The sequence below is a fragment of the Sciurus vulgaris genome (assembly GCF_902686455.1).
Source record: "Sciurus vulgaris genome assembly, chromosome: 1".
In the NCBI taxonomy this organism is placed as follows: domain Eukaryota; kingdom Metazoa; phylum Chordata; class Mammalia; order Rodentia; family Sciuridae; genus Sciurus; species Sciurus vulgaris.
In genome coordinates, this window is record NC_136461.1 from 152,070,394 (window position 1) to 152,087,036 (window position 16,643).

The 16,643-nt window shown below is 33.8% G+C and overlaps 1 protein-coding gene across 9 annotated transcripts in view; it reads left to right on the top strand.

Moving 5' to 3' along the window:
* The window catches only part of HNF4G (hepatocyte nuclear factor 4 gamma), a 135,134-nt gene extending 118,791 nt beyond the window's left edge, over window positions 1-16,343 (top strand). For all 9 annotated transcript variants that reach the window (XM_079106370.1, XM_079106369.1, XM_079106373.1 and 6 more), the window contains 7 exons: window positions 74-180; window positions 2,008-2,163; window positions 5,157-5,244; window positions 8,394-8,546; window positions 8,674-8,910; window positions 9,929-10,051; window positions 13,306-16,343. In XM_079106370.1, the coding sequence (XP_078962496.1) occupies window positions 74-180; window positions 2,008-2,163; window positions 5,157-5,244; window positions 8,394-8,546; window positions 8,674-8,910; window positions 9,929-10,051; window positions 13,306-13,427 (986 nt within the window). In that variant the 3' untranslated portion in view covers window positions 13,428-16,343. The remainder of the gene's footprint in view (window positions 1-73; window positions 181-2,007; window positions 2,164-5,156; window positions 5,245-8,393; window positions 8,547-8,673; window positions 8,911-9,928; window positions 10,052-13,305) is intronic.
* Window positions 16,344-16,643: the final 300 nt, after the last annotated feature.

Consider the following 16,643-nt stretch of genomic DNA (forward strand, 5'->3'; position numbering starts at 1 on the left):
TTTAACTTCAAACTGTATATCATGACACATCTTAAAGAAATCTGACCAGTAATACTCTGCCTTTTCTTCTTAGCTGTGCAAAATGAACGTGATAGAATCAGCACCAGAAGAAGCACATTCGATGGCAGTAATATCCCCTCTATTAACACACTGTCACAAGCTGAAATTCGGTCTCGCCAGGTACGCGCTGCACGATAGCATCCGGCTTTGTTTAATAGAATGAAAAGTCTATTTGCATGTGAGCATAATGCTAAAATAATCAGTTCATCCAAAGATGCTCATCACTAAAGTCAATCACACCTACTCAAGTTTAAGACTTTGATTTGGTGAGCATTCATGGGACTGCTGATTTGATTTTGACATTTTTTTTTTTTGAACAAGACCTTATTATTAAAAGAAAAAAGAAACGAATTTCAGTTTAAGATTGGGGAAAAAAAAATTGTTTATAAGGTTGATTAAAAATTCTTAATGGCCAGGCCCAGTGGTGCAAGCCTGTAATCCCAGCAGCTCAGGAGGATAAGGCAGGAGGATAGCAAGTTCAAAGCCAGCCTCAGCAAATTAGCTAAGCCCCATGCAGCTCAGGAAGGCCCTGTCTCAAAATAAAACACAAACAGAACTGGGGATGTGACTCAGTGGTTAAACGCCCCTAGGTTGAATCTCTGGGTACCAAAAAAAAAAAAAAGAAAAAAGAAAAAAGAAAAAAAAAAAAAAAAAGTTATTAATGCATACCACAATGTTGCGGAGCACAGTATTTTATATTATTGGTTAAAATCAGTTGCTGTAAATTTTGGAAAGCATAGTGAAGACTTGTCATCAGAGCTTCTTTCTCTGAAGATGACTTCTGAACTCAGAGAGTGACCTTGACGTCTGCTTTGGAAACAGGTATTTAAATGCATACCCAGAATTAAGAAAGCACTGAAAAAAAATAGCTTTATTATTTGAAGTTTCTATGATTCAGGTCTAAAATTTTTAAAATAATTAATTATATGTATAAAAATAAACGGTTTAAGGATCCTATGAGAAAATCCTTTGAAGAAAGTTTATTTTAGCATTACCCTTATTAGAAATGTTAATAATATTTTTCTATTATAAAGTAAAAATACTATTTTTATTATAGAACAAATTATGAGATAGGTAAGTAATCAGTTCTTATAAAGAGTCAGTGAGACTACTTTCGTTTTTGATAATGCAAAGGTAATATGATGAGGTTAACATTCCCATTATCATCACTATTACTTGAAGATTACTTGATGGTCCAATAAAGCATTTAGAGAATGGCTTAAGGGGAAACTGTGAGGAAGTATCCAGGTACACATGAAGACATACACAAATTCTTATTCAAAAACAAAGTTCACAAAAACTTTTAGGTTGTATTTTCAATCACATTTTAATATCACTTATTTATAGAGTTCAATATTATTTGCAGTTTTAAAAATGTATCATACGTTAAGCTCTTCAACATTGCTGAGTCAGGGTTGGTTATCTTAATTTTATTTTGATGGGTTTTATTTAATGCAACATCATAAATATTTCTGGTTTCTTGTCAAAATCTTTTCTTCCCAATTTGGTAAACTTTATTTACTAGATAAATGTTTTCTGCATGAGGATCAACAAATTGAAGATGAACTTCCTAAAGGGAATTTTAATTTTAGTTAAAAATAAAAGCACAAAGCATATTTCATGTGGAAATTACCTATCTCTTTATGCAACCTATTGAAGTGTGGAACTCCCCCAAAGTTTTGATAACTCAGTTTAAAGATTGGACCTTTAAAATAAGATACTGCTCTCAGAGTGTTGTGCTATATATTGAATGCTTTCAATTTTACTTGAAAACTGATATGTATTTTATTTCTCAATTAAAGAATGTTTAATATATTTCAAGATTCTGTGACAATGATAGAGCCTGCTTTAATAGTATTTACTTCACATAGTTATGGGGAAACAGGAGAACAATGGCTATGTATTATTTTAAATAGTAAAGGAATATAATGTTCTTCTTAATGCCAGATCTCAGCTTCAAGTCCTGGGGCCAGTACTGACATAAATGTTAAGAAAATTGCAAGTATTGGTGATGTCTGCGAATCTATGAAACAGCAGCTGTTGGTCTTGGTAGAATGGGCTAAATACATCCCAGCCTTCTGTGAGTTACCACTGGATGACCAGGTATAAGTTGAAGAAATTATGACTGCTTTAAAACAGATTTTAAAAACTTCCTGTAGTTTTTGTGTCCCTTGAATCCCATTTGTAACACATTTACTACATTAAGCAATGGACAAATTACCTTGTGAGAAAAGGACTGGTCTTCTTATCTTTTCCCCTTCTTGTTCTATCCCAAGGCATTACTGTTTGACTTCTGTTTTAGGGGTCTAGCAGACTTATTGATTGGATAAGAGTTGATCAAAACACTGTTCTGCCCTCTTGGAGTTTAACTTATGTGAAGGAGAAAGACTAGCAAATAACTATCATTGTGAGTCAAGGTATTAGAAGAGTAAATGTCCAGGGATAAATGGTGTATTGTGATGTCTTGGGTTTCCCCAAGGTCCCATATAAAATCCCTCAGAAATACCTGGCCAGGCCTAAACAGAAAACAAACAGAGTGTTGGAGTCTTTGTGGTGCTTTATGCAATTAAAATATAAGTTTTGCCATTTGGGCTATTAATTTTATTCTAGCATTTATTATATAAAAATTATATTTGTGTTAAAAAAAAGTCCATAGATTCATGATCTGAAGTCTAGAAATAGTGAGAATTAGATAGTCATCTTTTCCTAATATATACATTGTTATATTTTCATACATGTTGAGATATTTTAATTAAGAATTAAAAGCTTGAATATCCTAATTAGTCTATGAAGATTAGATTGTTTCACATTTATTTCAAACTCTTTGTATTAGGTAGCATATATTTTTTAAGTAGATGAAAATCATTTGAAAGTTTCCTTTCTTCTCACATTGAGAAAAATAACCATGATAAGTGCTATACACAGTTATATTTATATACCTTTTGACTGGTGTTCTTTATCTTTGATACACAAAAACAAAGAAATAATAAAAGGGGAAGGGCATGATTATGCAAAAGTCATGCAAAATATTTACACAGAGAACAAAAATCATCCTAGGAAGTGAGCAGTTATATTTTTAAAAGAACATTTTACCTGTTAGCAAGGGAAAAAAAAAATACTGTGAAATCTGAAATCATTCTTAAAATGTTCTGTAACTGCCTTCCTGGAATGAGTCACTGTTATTGACATGTCATAAAGATAGCTTGACTGAGAAGGTTATGCCAGAATGAATAATGCTACATTGCTAAAACCTACTAGTCTCACCCCAAGCCATATAAGTAAGGTTATGTTATTTATCAGCTTTATATTTTTATGATCATTGTCGTTTAAAAGTTGCTGACTTTTGTATGAAGACAATGATTTAAATATTGGGAAACAGAAATCCAGTAACCAGTCAAAAATGGGTTTTGTGTGCTAACTGATACGACACATTAACAGTATGACATTAATAGCCACAGATTAGTGAATGTGTATTGTGGATAAGGCATTAGGGAACTACTAGGTTTAAGATACATTATCAATCACATTATTTTATTTAATTCTCTCAGGAGATCCCATGGTGTAGGTGTTATCTCCATTTTACAGTTTCTGAAACTGAACCCTCAATCTTGTTAAATTCATTCCATAAGTTTATCCACTGAACATTTATTAGGAGACTCCTGTGCAGTTTTAGGAACTATGGGTATTCTGCCGGAAAAATACAGATTACCTCACTAGTCTCATAAAGTTTGTTTTCTATTTGGGAGAGACAGACAATAAAAAATATACAAATTATGAGTAAGTTAATTCTAGGTGGGGATAAGTTCTATAAAATGCTATAAAATGACATAGAATAAGTTGTTAGAAAATGACTGGGGATGGAAGAGACATTTTATAGTGAGGATCAGAGAAGATAGTCCCTTAGACCTGTATGACAAGGGATCAAACACAAGAAAGTGTACTGGGTCCCGGAACAGCATGTCCAAGGGTTCTGAGTCAGGCAGGAGCAATGTGAACAAGGAGTGTTTCAAGATAAAGTTAGAGACATGGGGGTGGGAGGCAGAGCATGGAACCTCTCCCATTCCTTCCATCACCTGGGAGGTCAGGATTCTGAGTTTGGATTTTATCCTAAGAACAATAAAGAAACCATTAAGAGTTTTCAGCAGAGGGGTGATATTAAGAGATTACTATTCTAAAAATCTCCCTTTGAAGGATGATATAAAAGGATGTATAATAGAGGAACCAGAAGGAAAGCAAAAATACCTTTTGAGCTTATGGGTATGATCCAGGTCACAGATGACTAGGGCCTGGACTCTGGTAGTAGCAATGGAAACTGAAAACAGTGGATGAACTTGGCTTTTATTTTGAGAAGCAGCACTTAGATTTTCTGTATAGTTAGAATCTTGTTTGGATGTAAACAAACACTTTGCACTAAGGTGATTAAGACATCAGAGATGCTTGACTTTGGTATGCATTATATTTGAAATGCTTCCTATGCTTCCTCATGGCGATGCCAAGCCTGCAATTGAGTATGGGAATGAAGCTCATTTCAGAGCTTAATGCAAAGAATCAGAAACTCAATCTAGAAGCTGGGAGAGCCCAGAACTCTATCTTTTCTTCACAAGTTCTCGTTTTGCTTTTTTTTTTTTTTTAATTCAGTTTATTATGTGCAGGAGATTATGTTTTACATGAATTTTATCCCTTTGTCTTCATGAGTAAACAGATTTTTTATCACCACTTCCATTTTACAGATAAAATCAAATGAGTCCCAAACATACAGGTGGACCTAACCAAGGTCAAAGGGGTAGTAAATGGTCACCCTGAGATCTCAGCTCTAGCCTGATTCTGTTTACCTCCAAAATAGTGAACTGATCTGGTTTTCTTCTCATACCATTGGGTCACTTTGTTAGGTAGTTTTAGAAATTTTCAAAATAAATTCTATTGACATCCTAGGATAGAAAGCTAGAAGGCTTACTGATAGCAAATGCCTATGAATATTATAGTTTATTAGAACACCCCATGCTTAAAGAACGCTGAAAGTTAATCAGACTCATATTATGCCATCTTTTAATCATTATGTATTATAATTAATTGTTAAACTTGGAATTTTCATTAAGGTGGCCCTGTTGAGAGCTCACGCAGGGGAGCACTTACTGCTTGGAGCTACAAAGAGATCCATGATGTATAAAGATATTTTGCTTTTGGGTAAGTATTTTTTTTTCAATAAAGGAGATATTGTGCCTTTTTTGTTGTATAATAATATGCAGGATCTATTTGGTGTGTCCCAAGCATTTACAGACACTGTCAGTGGTGCTCTTGCCTTGCAGGGGGACTTAACCAATGGTGTCCTCACTCAGCTTTATACTTTCTTGCTTCAATTGTGTGTAAGTCCAGAGAGCAGTGAGATGATCAGGGACTGTTAAGATTTAAAAATGAAAAGGAGATGTTACTCAATAAAAATAATATTGAAGTATGCTTAAATCTCAGCGGAACAAAGAATTAGTGATTTAAATGACCACCTATGGCATCCCTTATATTTTCACATTCCTTCAGTATTTGTTTAATAACTATTTTGTACTTGTTAACATGTTTATCCATTAAGATCTCATTGCCCATAAGATGCTATAAAGTAATCAGAGAAAAATGTTTGGTGGAATGTCTGAAGAATTCTGATAAAAGTGATAGAAAAAGCCAAAGAGGATGGCAGGTAGAGAGGGGAAAGACACAGAGGAAAAGATTTGTTTTCATTAATTGTTCCAATTCTCCACCTTACTTAGTTCATAAAAATCAGATTTTGTAGTTACAGAATTGTGTTTAGACATAGTATTTGGGTTCCTTTTGACATAAATATACATACAAGGAATTTGATTTCAATCTCCATTCCTCCTGCCCCTTCCTGTCCTCCTCCATCTCCCTTTTCTCTCTCCTCTACTCTTCTGATCTTCCTTTCAGTCCTTTAGTTATTTGTTTTTGATTGGTACTTTCTCCATATACATAAAGGAGATATTCCCTTTCGTGAATTTATATATGTATATAACATGATTCTGTTAGATTCATTCCATAAATTAGATTTTGAATATTGAGATCCTTCTAATGTTTATTAGATTTACCTCTCCATGATTTGTGCAAAATGAGAACTAGAGTAGTTTGTTTGTTTATTTATTTAGTACTGGGATTGAACCCAGGGGCTTTACCACTGGGCTACATTCCCAGCTGTTTTTATTTTTTTTAATTTCAAGACAGGGTCTTGCTAAATTGCTGAGGCTGGCCTTGAATTTGCAGTCCTCCTGTCTTGGCCTTCTCAGTTGCTAGACTTTCAGGCACGTGCCACCTCATATGGCTGATGAGTTGTTTTTTTTTTTTTTTTTTTTTTGTGATAGATGGTTTGGTCTCAAATATAAATGAATGGAACACAATGAAACAATAGCTAAGGTTTCTTGAGGGCTCCATACATAAATGCTCTACTCTATGTGCTTTACATATACATACCTGCTCTCATTTAATCACTAAAATAGGTATTCTTCTATTTAGTCCAATTTGCAGTTGAAGAAACAGAGGCAGAGAATGTTCACCTAAGATCACGAAGCTAGGAGAGAACTGGGATTCTAAACCATATCATGTGACTGCAGAGACTATGCCCTGAAATTCTATTAAACATTTCTGCATTCCTAATAAGCATCCCAAATAGTGTTCTCCTTGTAGATCTGAATGCAATATACTCTAGAAAACCAAATGTCTGGTATATCATTCTAAATTATTTTACACCAATTAATTAGGTAAAGTTAAACTTTTCATAAGAAAGTGTAAGACTCACAAACACAGAAAAGGGTAATTATGTGAGATGATGGATACATTAGCTTAATTATAATAATTATTTCCCAATGAAAGTGGATATCCAAATACCAAATTTCGGACTTTAAATATGTACAATTTTTTTGTCCATCATACCTCAATAAAGCTGGGTGGAAGAAAAGAATGGGGCTACATTGAATGCATACTTTTGGACGTATTGTTACTCTGAAGATCCTTGTTAGTCAACTTCCTGTGACTATGACCTGAGATAATCAGCTTAAAAGGAAGAAATGTTTATTTTGGCCCACACAGTTGTGGAATTTTCAGTCAGTTGGTCCTGTCACTTTGGGCATTTGGTGAGGCAGAGTGTCATGTTGTGTAGTACAGAAGTGCTCAGCTGGATGTGGTGATGCACACATGTGATCCCAGCAGCTTGGGAGTCTGAGACAGGAGGATCTCAAGTTCAAAGCCAGCCTCAGTGAAAGCAAGGCACTAAGCAACTCAGTGAGACCCTGTCTCTAAATACAATAAAAAATAGGACTGACTATATGGCTTAGTAGTCGAGTACCCTGAGTTGAATTTCTGTTACCAAAAAAAAAAAAAACCAAGAGATACTTACCCTGTGATGGCCAGAAAGGAGAAAGAGCGAGAGAGAGAGAGAGAGAGAGAGAGAGAAAGGAGGAGTAGGTCCCAATATCCTCTTCAAGGGCATGACCCCAAGGACCTCACTTCTTTCCTCTAGGCCCCACTATTTAAAGATTCCATCACTTTCCATGAGCTGGCAAAGAAGCCTTTGGGAAGTATTCAAGATCCTAACTGTAACAGTTGTCTTGGATGCAGTGGAAGAATTTGGAATATTATGCTTTTTATAAAAACAAAATAGTAATTTAGCTTTCTTTCAGAAACTATAATGCCCATTCATCATATGGTAGCCAAAGAATTTCTAAGTTAGAAAGATCTTGAGGGGTTAGGTGATTGAGCTCCCTATACAAATGCTGAACTTCTTCGGGTTCAGCCCCTTACAGTGGTCATCCCACCTCCGTTTAAAGAAACCGGGAGGAGGGAATATACCATCCAGTGAGGTAATTCATGAGAATACACACGCTCATTCTTAAAAATCAACTTCCTTTATTTAGACTTCTTAAAATAGTTCTTATTCCTTCCTAGGCCCGGGGCACCAAAGGAGTGCTGTTTTTAATCCACTGTAAGCAAGGAAGATTCTAAAGGATTTGTATTATGTTCTTTAATGAGTAAGACACTAATAGATGACTGACAAAGGGAAAGCTAATCATTATATTTTGATTCTCCCTTGTCAATTATTAGCTTGTTTGAGACTGTACTTTTGTGCTATCATCAGCGACTGAAGTTGTTAAAATGCACGTGATCCCATTATCGTTATTGATTCTTTAAGTATTCTTGAGGTCTAACATCACTAACTTAACACCACTGAGGGATGAAGTACTAACTACATCAAGAGTAGACCATTTTAAACATTGGTTTGTAAAAACTTAAACATCTGACAATTTGGGTGAGGAGATAGTTCATTTTTCTTTTTCTCTTAGGAAACAACTACGTCATTCACCGTAACAGCTGTGAAGTCGAGATCAGCCGTGTGGCCAATCGTGTTCTAGATGAGCTTGTCCGACCATTTCAAGAAATCCAGATTGATGACAATGAGTATGCTTGCTTGAAAGCAATTGTGTTTTTTGACCCAGGTTTGTTTTCCAAAATCCCCTGAAAAATAATATAATGAAAATTAAACTAGTTTTTCATATTAGAATATTTACTCTCACACTCTAGCTCGATTAAATCTTCAAATTGTTCTTTTTGTTTCTTTATTAGATGCAAAAGGACTAAGTGACCCAGTAAAAATTAAGAACATGCGGTTCCAAGTGCAGATCAGTCTGGAGGACTACATCAATGACAGGCAATATGACTCCCGGGGCAGGTTCGGAGAGCTGCTTCTGCTCCTGCCCACGCTGCAGAGCATCACCTGGCAAATGATCGAGCAAATACAGTTCGTGAAGCTTTTTGGCATGGTTAAAATTGACAACCTACTTCAGGAAATGCTACTGGGTGGTGAGTACATTTAAGAATTTCTATTATATTGATTTAAATCACACTAAGTAGGTTAGAACAAGTTTGCCCTATTTATTTACTTTTTGTCCATATTTATTTCATCTTTTCAAGTTGCCATATGTTCCTAATTTTTTTCTTCTACCATGACATAATAAATTCAATTTGTTACATTTAGAAAGTCTGCAGAACCCATTAGAGTGGGGATAAAAATACTGGAAAAAATTCAAATCCCCATTCTTACCAGAATCTACCATCTTTCCTCCACAGTCCCTATTACTTCCATTTTCAGATCTTTCCATGTAAGGTAAATAGAAATGTATTTCCTGCTTTTAGAACCTCCTGAACAGTGTGTGTGTACACATATGTGTATGTGAATATATATATATGTGTATATATATCTATATCTATATATCCTAATTCCTTTAAAACTTCAAAAATATAGGTATTATAAAACATCCTAAACACACACACATATATACACTAAATAGCTTAAAAATAAATATTTTGCTCCTGGATTATTGACACAAAATAGTAGAAGAAAAAAAATGAGATTTTAATGCTGTAAAAAATACGTGAGTAATAAGAAACCATTTAAGCTTTGATTTAGATTAAATTTCCTTGTAAAATCACTATATTTATTTTTAGTTTTCTGGTACTTACTGTGTTTCTAATGATATCTTTCTGAAATAAAGGTTGATCATGGTATTAGGGTGATCACAAATACTGTAAGCTTGAGGCAAGAGATTCTTGGAATTGTTTTAATAATAGGCAGTAAATCTAATGATTCCAGGAAATGGCATACAAGGTCCATTATTAATATACAACATTATGATACAACATTCATCTAGCGAATGTACAGTGAAAGCTGACATTGTCTTTACTATGACAATTTACTTTTGAATTCTCAAAAAGCACTTGGCGAAAACAGCAATATTTAAGCTGTCAAATATTTGTGCCAAGATAAATCTGTCATTCTCCATAAGCATTACCAATGTAAGCATCTCTTTATGTTCTGTAGGTGCTTCCAATGATGGCAGCCATCTCCATCATCCAATGCACCCCCATTTGTCTCAAGATCCATTAACTGGACAAACTATACTTTTAGGTCCTATGTCAACATTGGTTCATACAGACCAGATCTGTAAGTATCTAGGCTACTTTTCTACCACAACATTCTTACAGTTAATTATTTGAGAAAAAGTTGTATTTGGGAGAAGAATTCAATAGTACTCAGAAATTGAAAAAAATAAAAAAATGTGTACAATTTTCTCTCCAGGACCAAATTGTGGGAAATTGTTGGATTCAGTTAGTTATATATTCTTTCTAGACAAGATTTTGTTTCATAAATAGAAGATGTGAACTTCATGGGTTTTAGGAAGACAAAAGAACATACAGGTAGTCCTGGCTCTCCATGATGGTGCAGGACCATAAAAATGACCATATAATTTGCAACCACACAAAGGAATCCTTAACAACCAGTGGGAAAATTTTGTTGCTTGTGATCTTTAAAAATGTCAAAACATTAAGAACTCACTTACCGATAGAGTATAAATATATAGATAAATTTAATAATGTTTTTTACTCTAAAACATTAGAAACATTGAGAATTAATGTTTTATTTCCTTTTTAATTGTGAAGAGCAGTTAGTACAGTGCTTTCTTCCTTCTTTTATAAATGTTCTCTGTGTCCTGGTGAATTTTACTCCTTTGGAAGTCTGGATCATTTTCCAGCATTTTATCCTTTGTATGTTCAATATCCTGAAATATCTCTGGGAAGTTGTTTGATGTGAAGGTTTTCTTTTGCTCATCTACTTTCTTTGCATAACAATGATGTTCTTTTCATCACATCCATTTCGCTCATTTATGAGGACAAGGTTTTCTTCCATCAGTTCCTAGCTGCCTTTGAGAGGCTCAGACGGTGGCTTTGTCCACATTCCCATGCTCAGCTATGTTGGATTTGAATTTCACTTCCTGCATTATCACAATTTGTTTCTTTGCTTTACTTTCATCTTAACTGGCCAGTTCTCTTTCAATTATTCATTTTTGTAAAATGTTATATGAATTTATCATTGGGAGATAAGGAGCCAACAGGACTTTAAACTTTGTTGTCAGTGTGTGGACTGAATAAAAGATGTTCAGTGATCAATCAGACAGATGTGATCAGTAACTGATTATAAAACACATCTGTTATTTATGCAGCCATTTATAGATGGACGATTTGGTAGTGAAGTTTTGTATTTATGCAGTTACACACAGTTAATTGTGAGTTACCATGGGAATTGAACTTTGAACAATGTTGTCCCAAGAGTGGTGCAATTTAAGCCATGGTAATTGTAATTTCTGTGTATCAAGAGTTGTGCAAAACAAGAGCTGCTTCTCTTTGGAACTCACATGACTATGTAAATACTAGAGTCTGTCAGTAGCTAAGTTAACTGGATGTTTATTGCAGCTTTAATGCAGATTCTATTTTTCTAAGCCACTCTGGGAATAAACATTCTGTTTGATAAAGATATCTAAATTGATTGCTTCTGAATTTATAGTAGTTAATCCGAGATTTACCTTGGATTCATTGCCTTTGAATGCCAAATCAGTTGCCTCACTGAGATGACTTGAGTTATTGTGATATAATTCTTATGTATACTATATATCGTTCCATTCCTATTAAATTCACAGTAGTCTTTAATATCCAGTTACAATGTGTGCTCCATGTAATGTAATAACAATTTTGGGGGTTCCACTTGACTGCTAACTAGTGGTAGGAGAAGTTGAGACCATAGAACTTCATGCTGTCCTTTAGATAAAAGCAGTGATAGAGTTTTGAGAAAATTGTATTCAAAACAAAATTCTTTGAGTCCATGAGAAATGGAATCATTTGGAGAAAATATAAATTCTGAAAATAATATGGCATATTTAATCTGAGAGTCCCAATGTATTTGAAAGAGATTGATTTAGGACCATCCTTGTAACATAATGTTATTTTATATTTAATAAATAAATAAGAGGAAAGAGAGGAAGAGAGCCCAATGCCAGAAAGTGTATGGAATTATTTCTCTCACATATCAGTTATTCATAAACTTGAGAGTGAAACATATTAACAACATAGGAAGCATCGTAGGCATGAACTGTCAAGGCAGTTTGAGAAGTCTACTGCAGGAGGATTCTTTACCTTTTGAATGCTAATGGTCTCATATTGCTGTTCCTAAGATTTTAAGAATCTCATAATCACAATTTTCATTTTCCCCTCTTTCAACATAATATTTATGAGAATCGCTTGTAAAGTTAAACTTGACTTTGCTTGTACTCATTTGAAATGTTTTATAATTTATGCAAAGCCAAACTCATTCAACAAACAATTTAAGTTTATGCATATTTTTGACTTTCAGAGAGGACCACTACAATTTTAATTCCATTCTAAATATCCAGAAATAATTTAAAAGGGAAATTTGGATATTCTTTTATCAGTCAAAGTTAATATATTAATGAATGACTCGTGAATGGGGACTTTTCTGGTTTTTATGTAGAGGTTTTATAAACTGAGGGGAAAAAAATTAAAACTCTATAAAGTTTACAGTGCCAAAGTCTGATCAAACATTTTCAAGCTGTTTTGTTAAACATGAAATAATTATTGTGAGTACTAAAATACTTCATTTTTTTTTAAATTGCAAAATAACTTCTGGATTATTTTATATGGTAAAAATTCCCAGTAGGAATAAATACTATTCTACACAATGAAGTATTCAAACTACAACTTTTTATATTCAATTCAATTTTTTATATTCAATTACTCAGGCTTGCTCTTTGCATTGAAGGGGAAAGGACCAGCAAGCTCAATTGTAATAGAATAATTGTGAAGCAACAGAGCCAGTGCATTTCAGATGCTTCTATTGTAGCTTAGATTTCAGAACATTTATAAAGTATTTTAATTCTAATTTTTTATGTCATCTACTATGTTTGAATTAGTAGAATCCAAATCAAATATATTTTAATTTTATGTGCATTTTGATTACAAACATTATGAAGATTGCTTTCTAATATTTGAAAAAAAACTAACATTCTGTTAATTTTTGTCATTAACTTCTTTCTGCTGCATTTGTTAGGAAATTAAATACTCATGAGTGCTTTTAAGAAAGGCAGAAAACACCCAAAAGTGACTATGAAGATATTTTTGTGTGTGCATCATCTTTTGCTCTTTAATGCTTTTAGAGTAGGAAGATGAGCTTGCCTCTCCATTAGTATGCCTATACAATGAAAATGCATTATACAAATCAGTACTTTACATAGGATCTTTTAAAAAACATTTCCAAAATGTAATAATGCATGTTGACATTGTGTCGGATTAATGTGGGTGAACAGGTTGAATGCTCCCATCACAGACGATTCTATGATTCTTTTTCAGCAACTCCTGAAACACCACTCCCTTCCCCACCACAAGGCTCCGGACAAGAACAGTACAAAATAGCTTCAAATCAAGCTTCAGTCATCTCACACCAGCCCCTCGCCAAACAAAAGCAATTGTGAGAACGTGTTTACTTCTGAACGGCACTGCACAAGTGTGAAAGGCTTTTGGTCTTGAAATATCTCAGGATGGTACTTTGGGCAAACTCTTAGCCAAGGCTTCTTCATGGTGCTGTTATAAAATATTCTGTTTTCTTGTTTATATGCTCCTTTTGTTTGTCTTTGCTGTGGTGAAAACTTTCAAATGCAACCAATGTATATTTGGGTTTGAAGTTGTTTATGTAGTTTCCAACTGCCCCTGCACTGTGCCTGAACCAATGAAATCTTATGTACTACTTTCATTTGTTTTCATATTATTAATTTAAATCTGTAAATAATTGCTTTGCTGTGATGTGATGCAGAACTAAGTGTTCTTTTTGGCTAAGAGCAGATGAGAAATCCAAGGTTAATATGAAATGAACCAAGTTTTTTTTTTTTTTTTTTTTTTTTTTTTTTTATAAATTATAAACTTGCAGATTAGAAAAATAAAGCAGTGACTGTAGAGTACATTTCTTTGAAGAAGAATCACTTATGGGCCTTCTGTGGCTAAGAAGCATCTCTTTGGTCCACAGTTCTCAAGTTCAGTATATTCCAAAAAGCCATTCTAAGAAAAACTGTATACTCTTTGAAATATATATTTGAAGATGTAGTCTAAGGTTAGGATATAAGCTAAATTGTAACAAAGATGCCCCTAAAACAACTTTTAAACCAAGAGAGACCTTTATTTCTCTCTCCTGAAACAATCTAGAAATAGTCATTCATTGACTAGAAGTTAGCACAAGCAACACCCAGGGAGGCTGGGAGCATGGTCTTTGCATGGGAAGCCTGTGCCTGCTGAAGCCAGCCATCTCTGGGAGAACTGAATTGGGAGACAAATAACCATCTACCATGCATGTGCTTCATTTAATTCTTATGGAAAACCTGTTAGAGAGGTATTACCATCTCTTTTAGAAATTAAGGAGCCTTTAGCGTGAGGGCTCAAGGAACATAACCAAAGTTCATAAACCCAAAGAATAAGAGGTCTACATGCAAACCCAGCCCTAGTTGAGAATATTTTTTTTGGTGCATAAAGAAATGTGAGTTTCTTACAGGGTGGTATTTAAACTCACATAACAGAGTTATGATTGCCCATTATCCATCCTGCTTCTGTAATATTTACATAAGGGATGAGTCTGAAACTGTTGCAACTGAATAAGAAATCATTTGTGTTCTTTTACTGAGAGAGTCTTTCCCCTAAAAAGTTGAAGACAATTCACAAACACATCAGAGATTTTGATGAGAGCAAAAACAAACTGGAATTGCTGACTTAGCAGATTTTCAAAAATTCAGCAGCTCAGGAATATATTGAATGTTTAATTCTAGATTGAGGAATACATCCCTGAAAAGTTGGTATCTACAGCACAAGTTTATTTTAAAACGGTTAAGAGTGGACTCATGAAGCAGTGACTCTTCTCTCCTCTCTCACTACCTGCTGAAGCAGGGGAAATTGGTTGCGTGATTATCAACAATACCTATAAAGGAAAAAAAGAGTATTCCACACTGTAAGATATTAAATCAAATGCTTTGTTTTGTTTTGTTCAGGGCACTTCAACATTTCTAAGATTATGATTTCATAGCTACCACTTACTCCCACAAAGGAAAAGATTGTATTAATGTTAACTAATTTGTTGGCTCTTAAAGAGAAATCGAAGTCTTTAAATGGAAAAATTGTTATGTAAAACCTATCAGTGATTTAAGAGAACCAAAAATATTGCATCAAGAGCTGGAACCCTTGTGAAACTGTAAAATATATCATTAAATGAGAGATGGAAGAGGAAGGGAAGAGAAAGAGAGAAATCTTTTAACTCTAATTTTTTTGAAAATTTAGTGTGTATTTCACGAATAGGAATTTTTTAATTTTCTATTTATAAAATACAAATATCCTTTTGGTTTTTGCTTACTTTTTTTTTTTTTTTTTTTTTTTTTTTGTACTAGGTATTGAACCCAGGCAGGGGGCACTTAATCACGGAATCACATCCCCAGCCCTTTTTATTTTTTATTTTGGACTGATCTTGCTAAGTTGCTTAGGGTCTCAATGAATTGATGAAGCTGGCTTTGAATTCATCCTGCTTCAGTCTCCTGAGCCTCTGAGATTGTGGTGCCCAGCTTTTTGTTTTTCTTTCTTTCTTTCTTTTTTATAGGAGATTAACATTCTATTCCATTTAGGCTGCTATAACAAAATCACATAAACTGGGCATCTTAAAAGCAGCAGAAACTTAATCCTCGCAGTTCTCAACCTTGAGAAGCTAAGATCATGCCACTGGTTCATAGAGGGCACCTTCTAGCTTGTCCTCACATGAGGAAGGGGCAAGGCAGCTTTCTGGGGTCTCTTTTATAAGAGGCTCTATTATCATTCATGAAGGCTCGACCCTCGTGACCTAATCAACTTCCCAGTGTCACCCCTAATAAATACATTGATGGTTAGGTTTCAGCATTTGCATTTTGGGGGACACATTCATTCAGACCATAGCAAATACCTTTAGGATGCAAAACTAAAATTTGGTCATAGTGAGTCCTCTAATTTATCCACAAACGGATAACAAACGCATCTGCTTTAGGGATTATTACTAATGATTTTGTTTTAATAACTAGTCAGGGAATTTGTAATATAATATTTTTATAGACTGTACTGCCAAAAATGCTGGACAAAGAGGAGCTGATGTTTTCAGCACATTTTCAAAATATAAAGAAAGTTATTGCTTTTGTATAAAACATAGTTTTTCAGGTAATAGAAATGAATAATTTATTGTGAAATAATTCATTTTATAAATGTAAAATTATTTTTATAAATTTCATTGTTGAAAATCAAAAATTAGATTTTTTAAATGTTAAATTATAATGAAATTAAAGTATTTCTAAACTATGTACCTTGTTTGACTGAACTTTCTAAATAAAAACAGAAAAAAATAATTGAAATGGAGTGTTTCAATTAATTATCAAAAGTGATATCATAATTTTAGATACTGATAATATCTTTTATGTGGTCATTTAATTGATATAGAATCTAACACTAGTTTTTAGAGGTCAAGGAAAAATTAATTAGCACATTTTTAAATAATTGCAGAATTGGATGACAGTTGAAGGGGCAATTCTCACATTTATGCTTTTATTATGTAGTTTTCCTTGCTTTTTGGTTTTGTGCTGGTAATTAAAATATACCATCTAAATTTATTTAATCTTTGTATGTGGATCCTTTAGCAC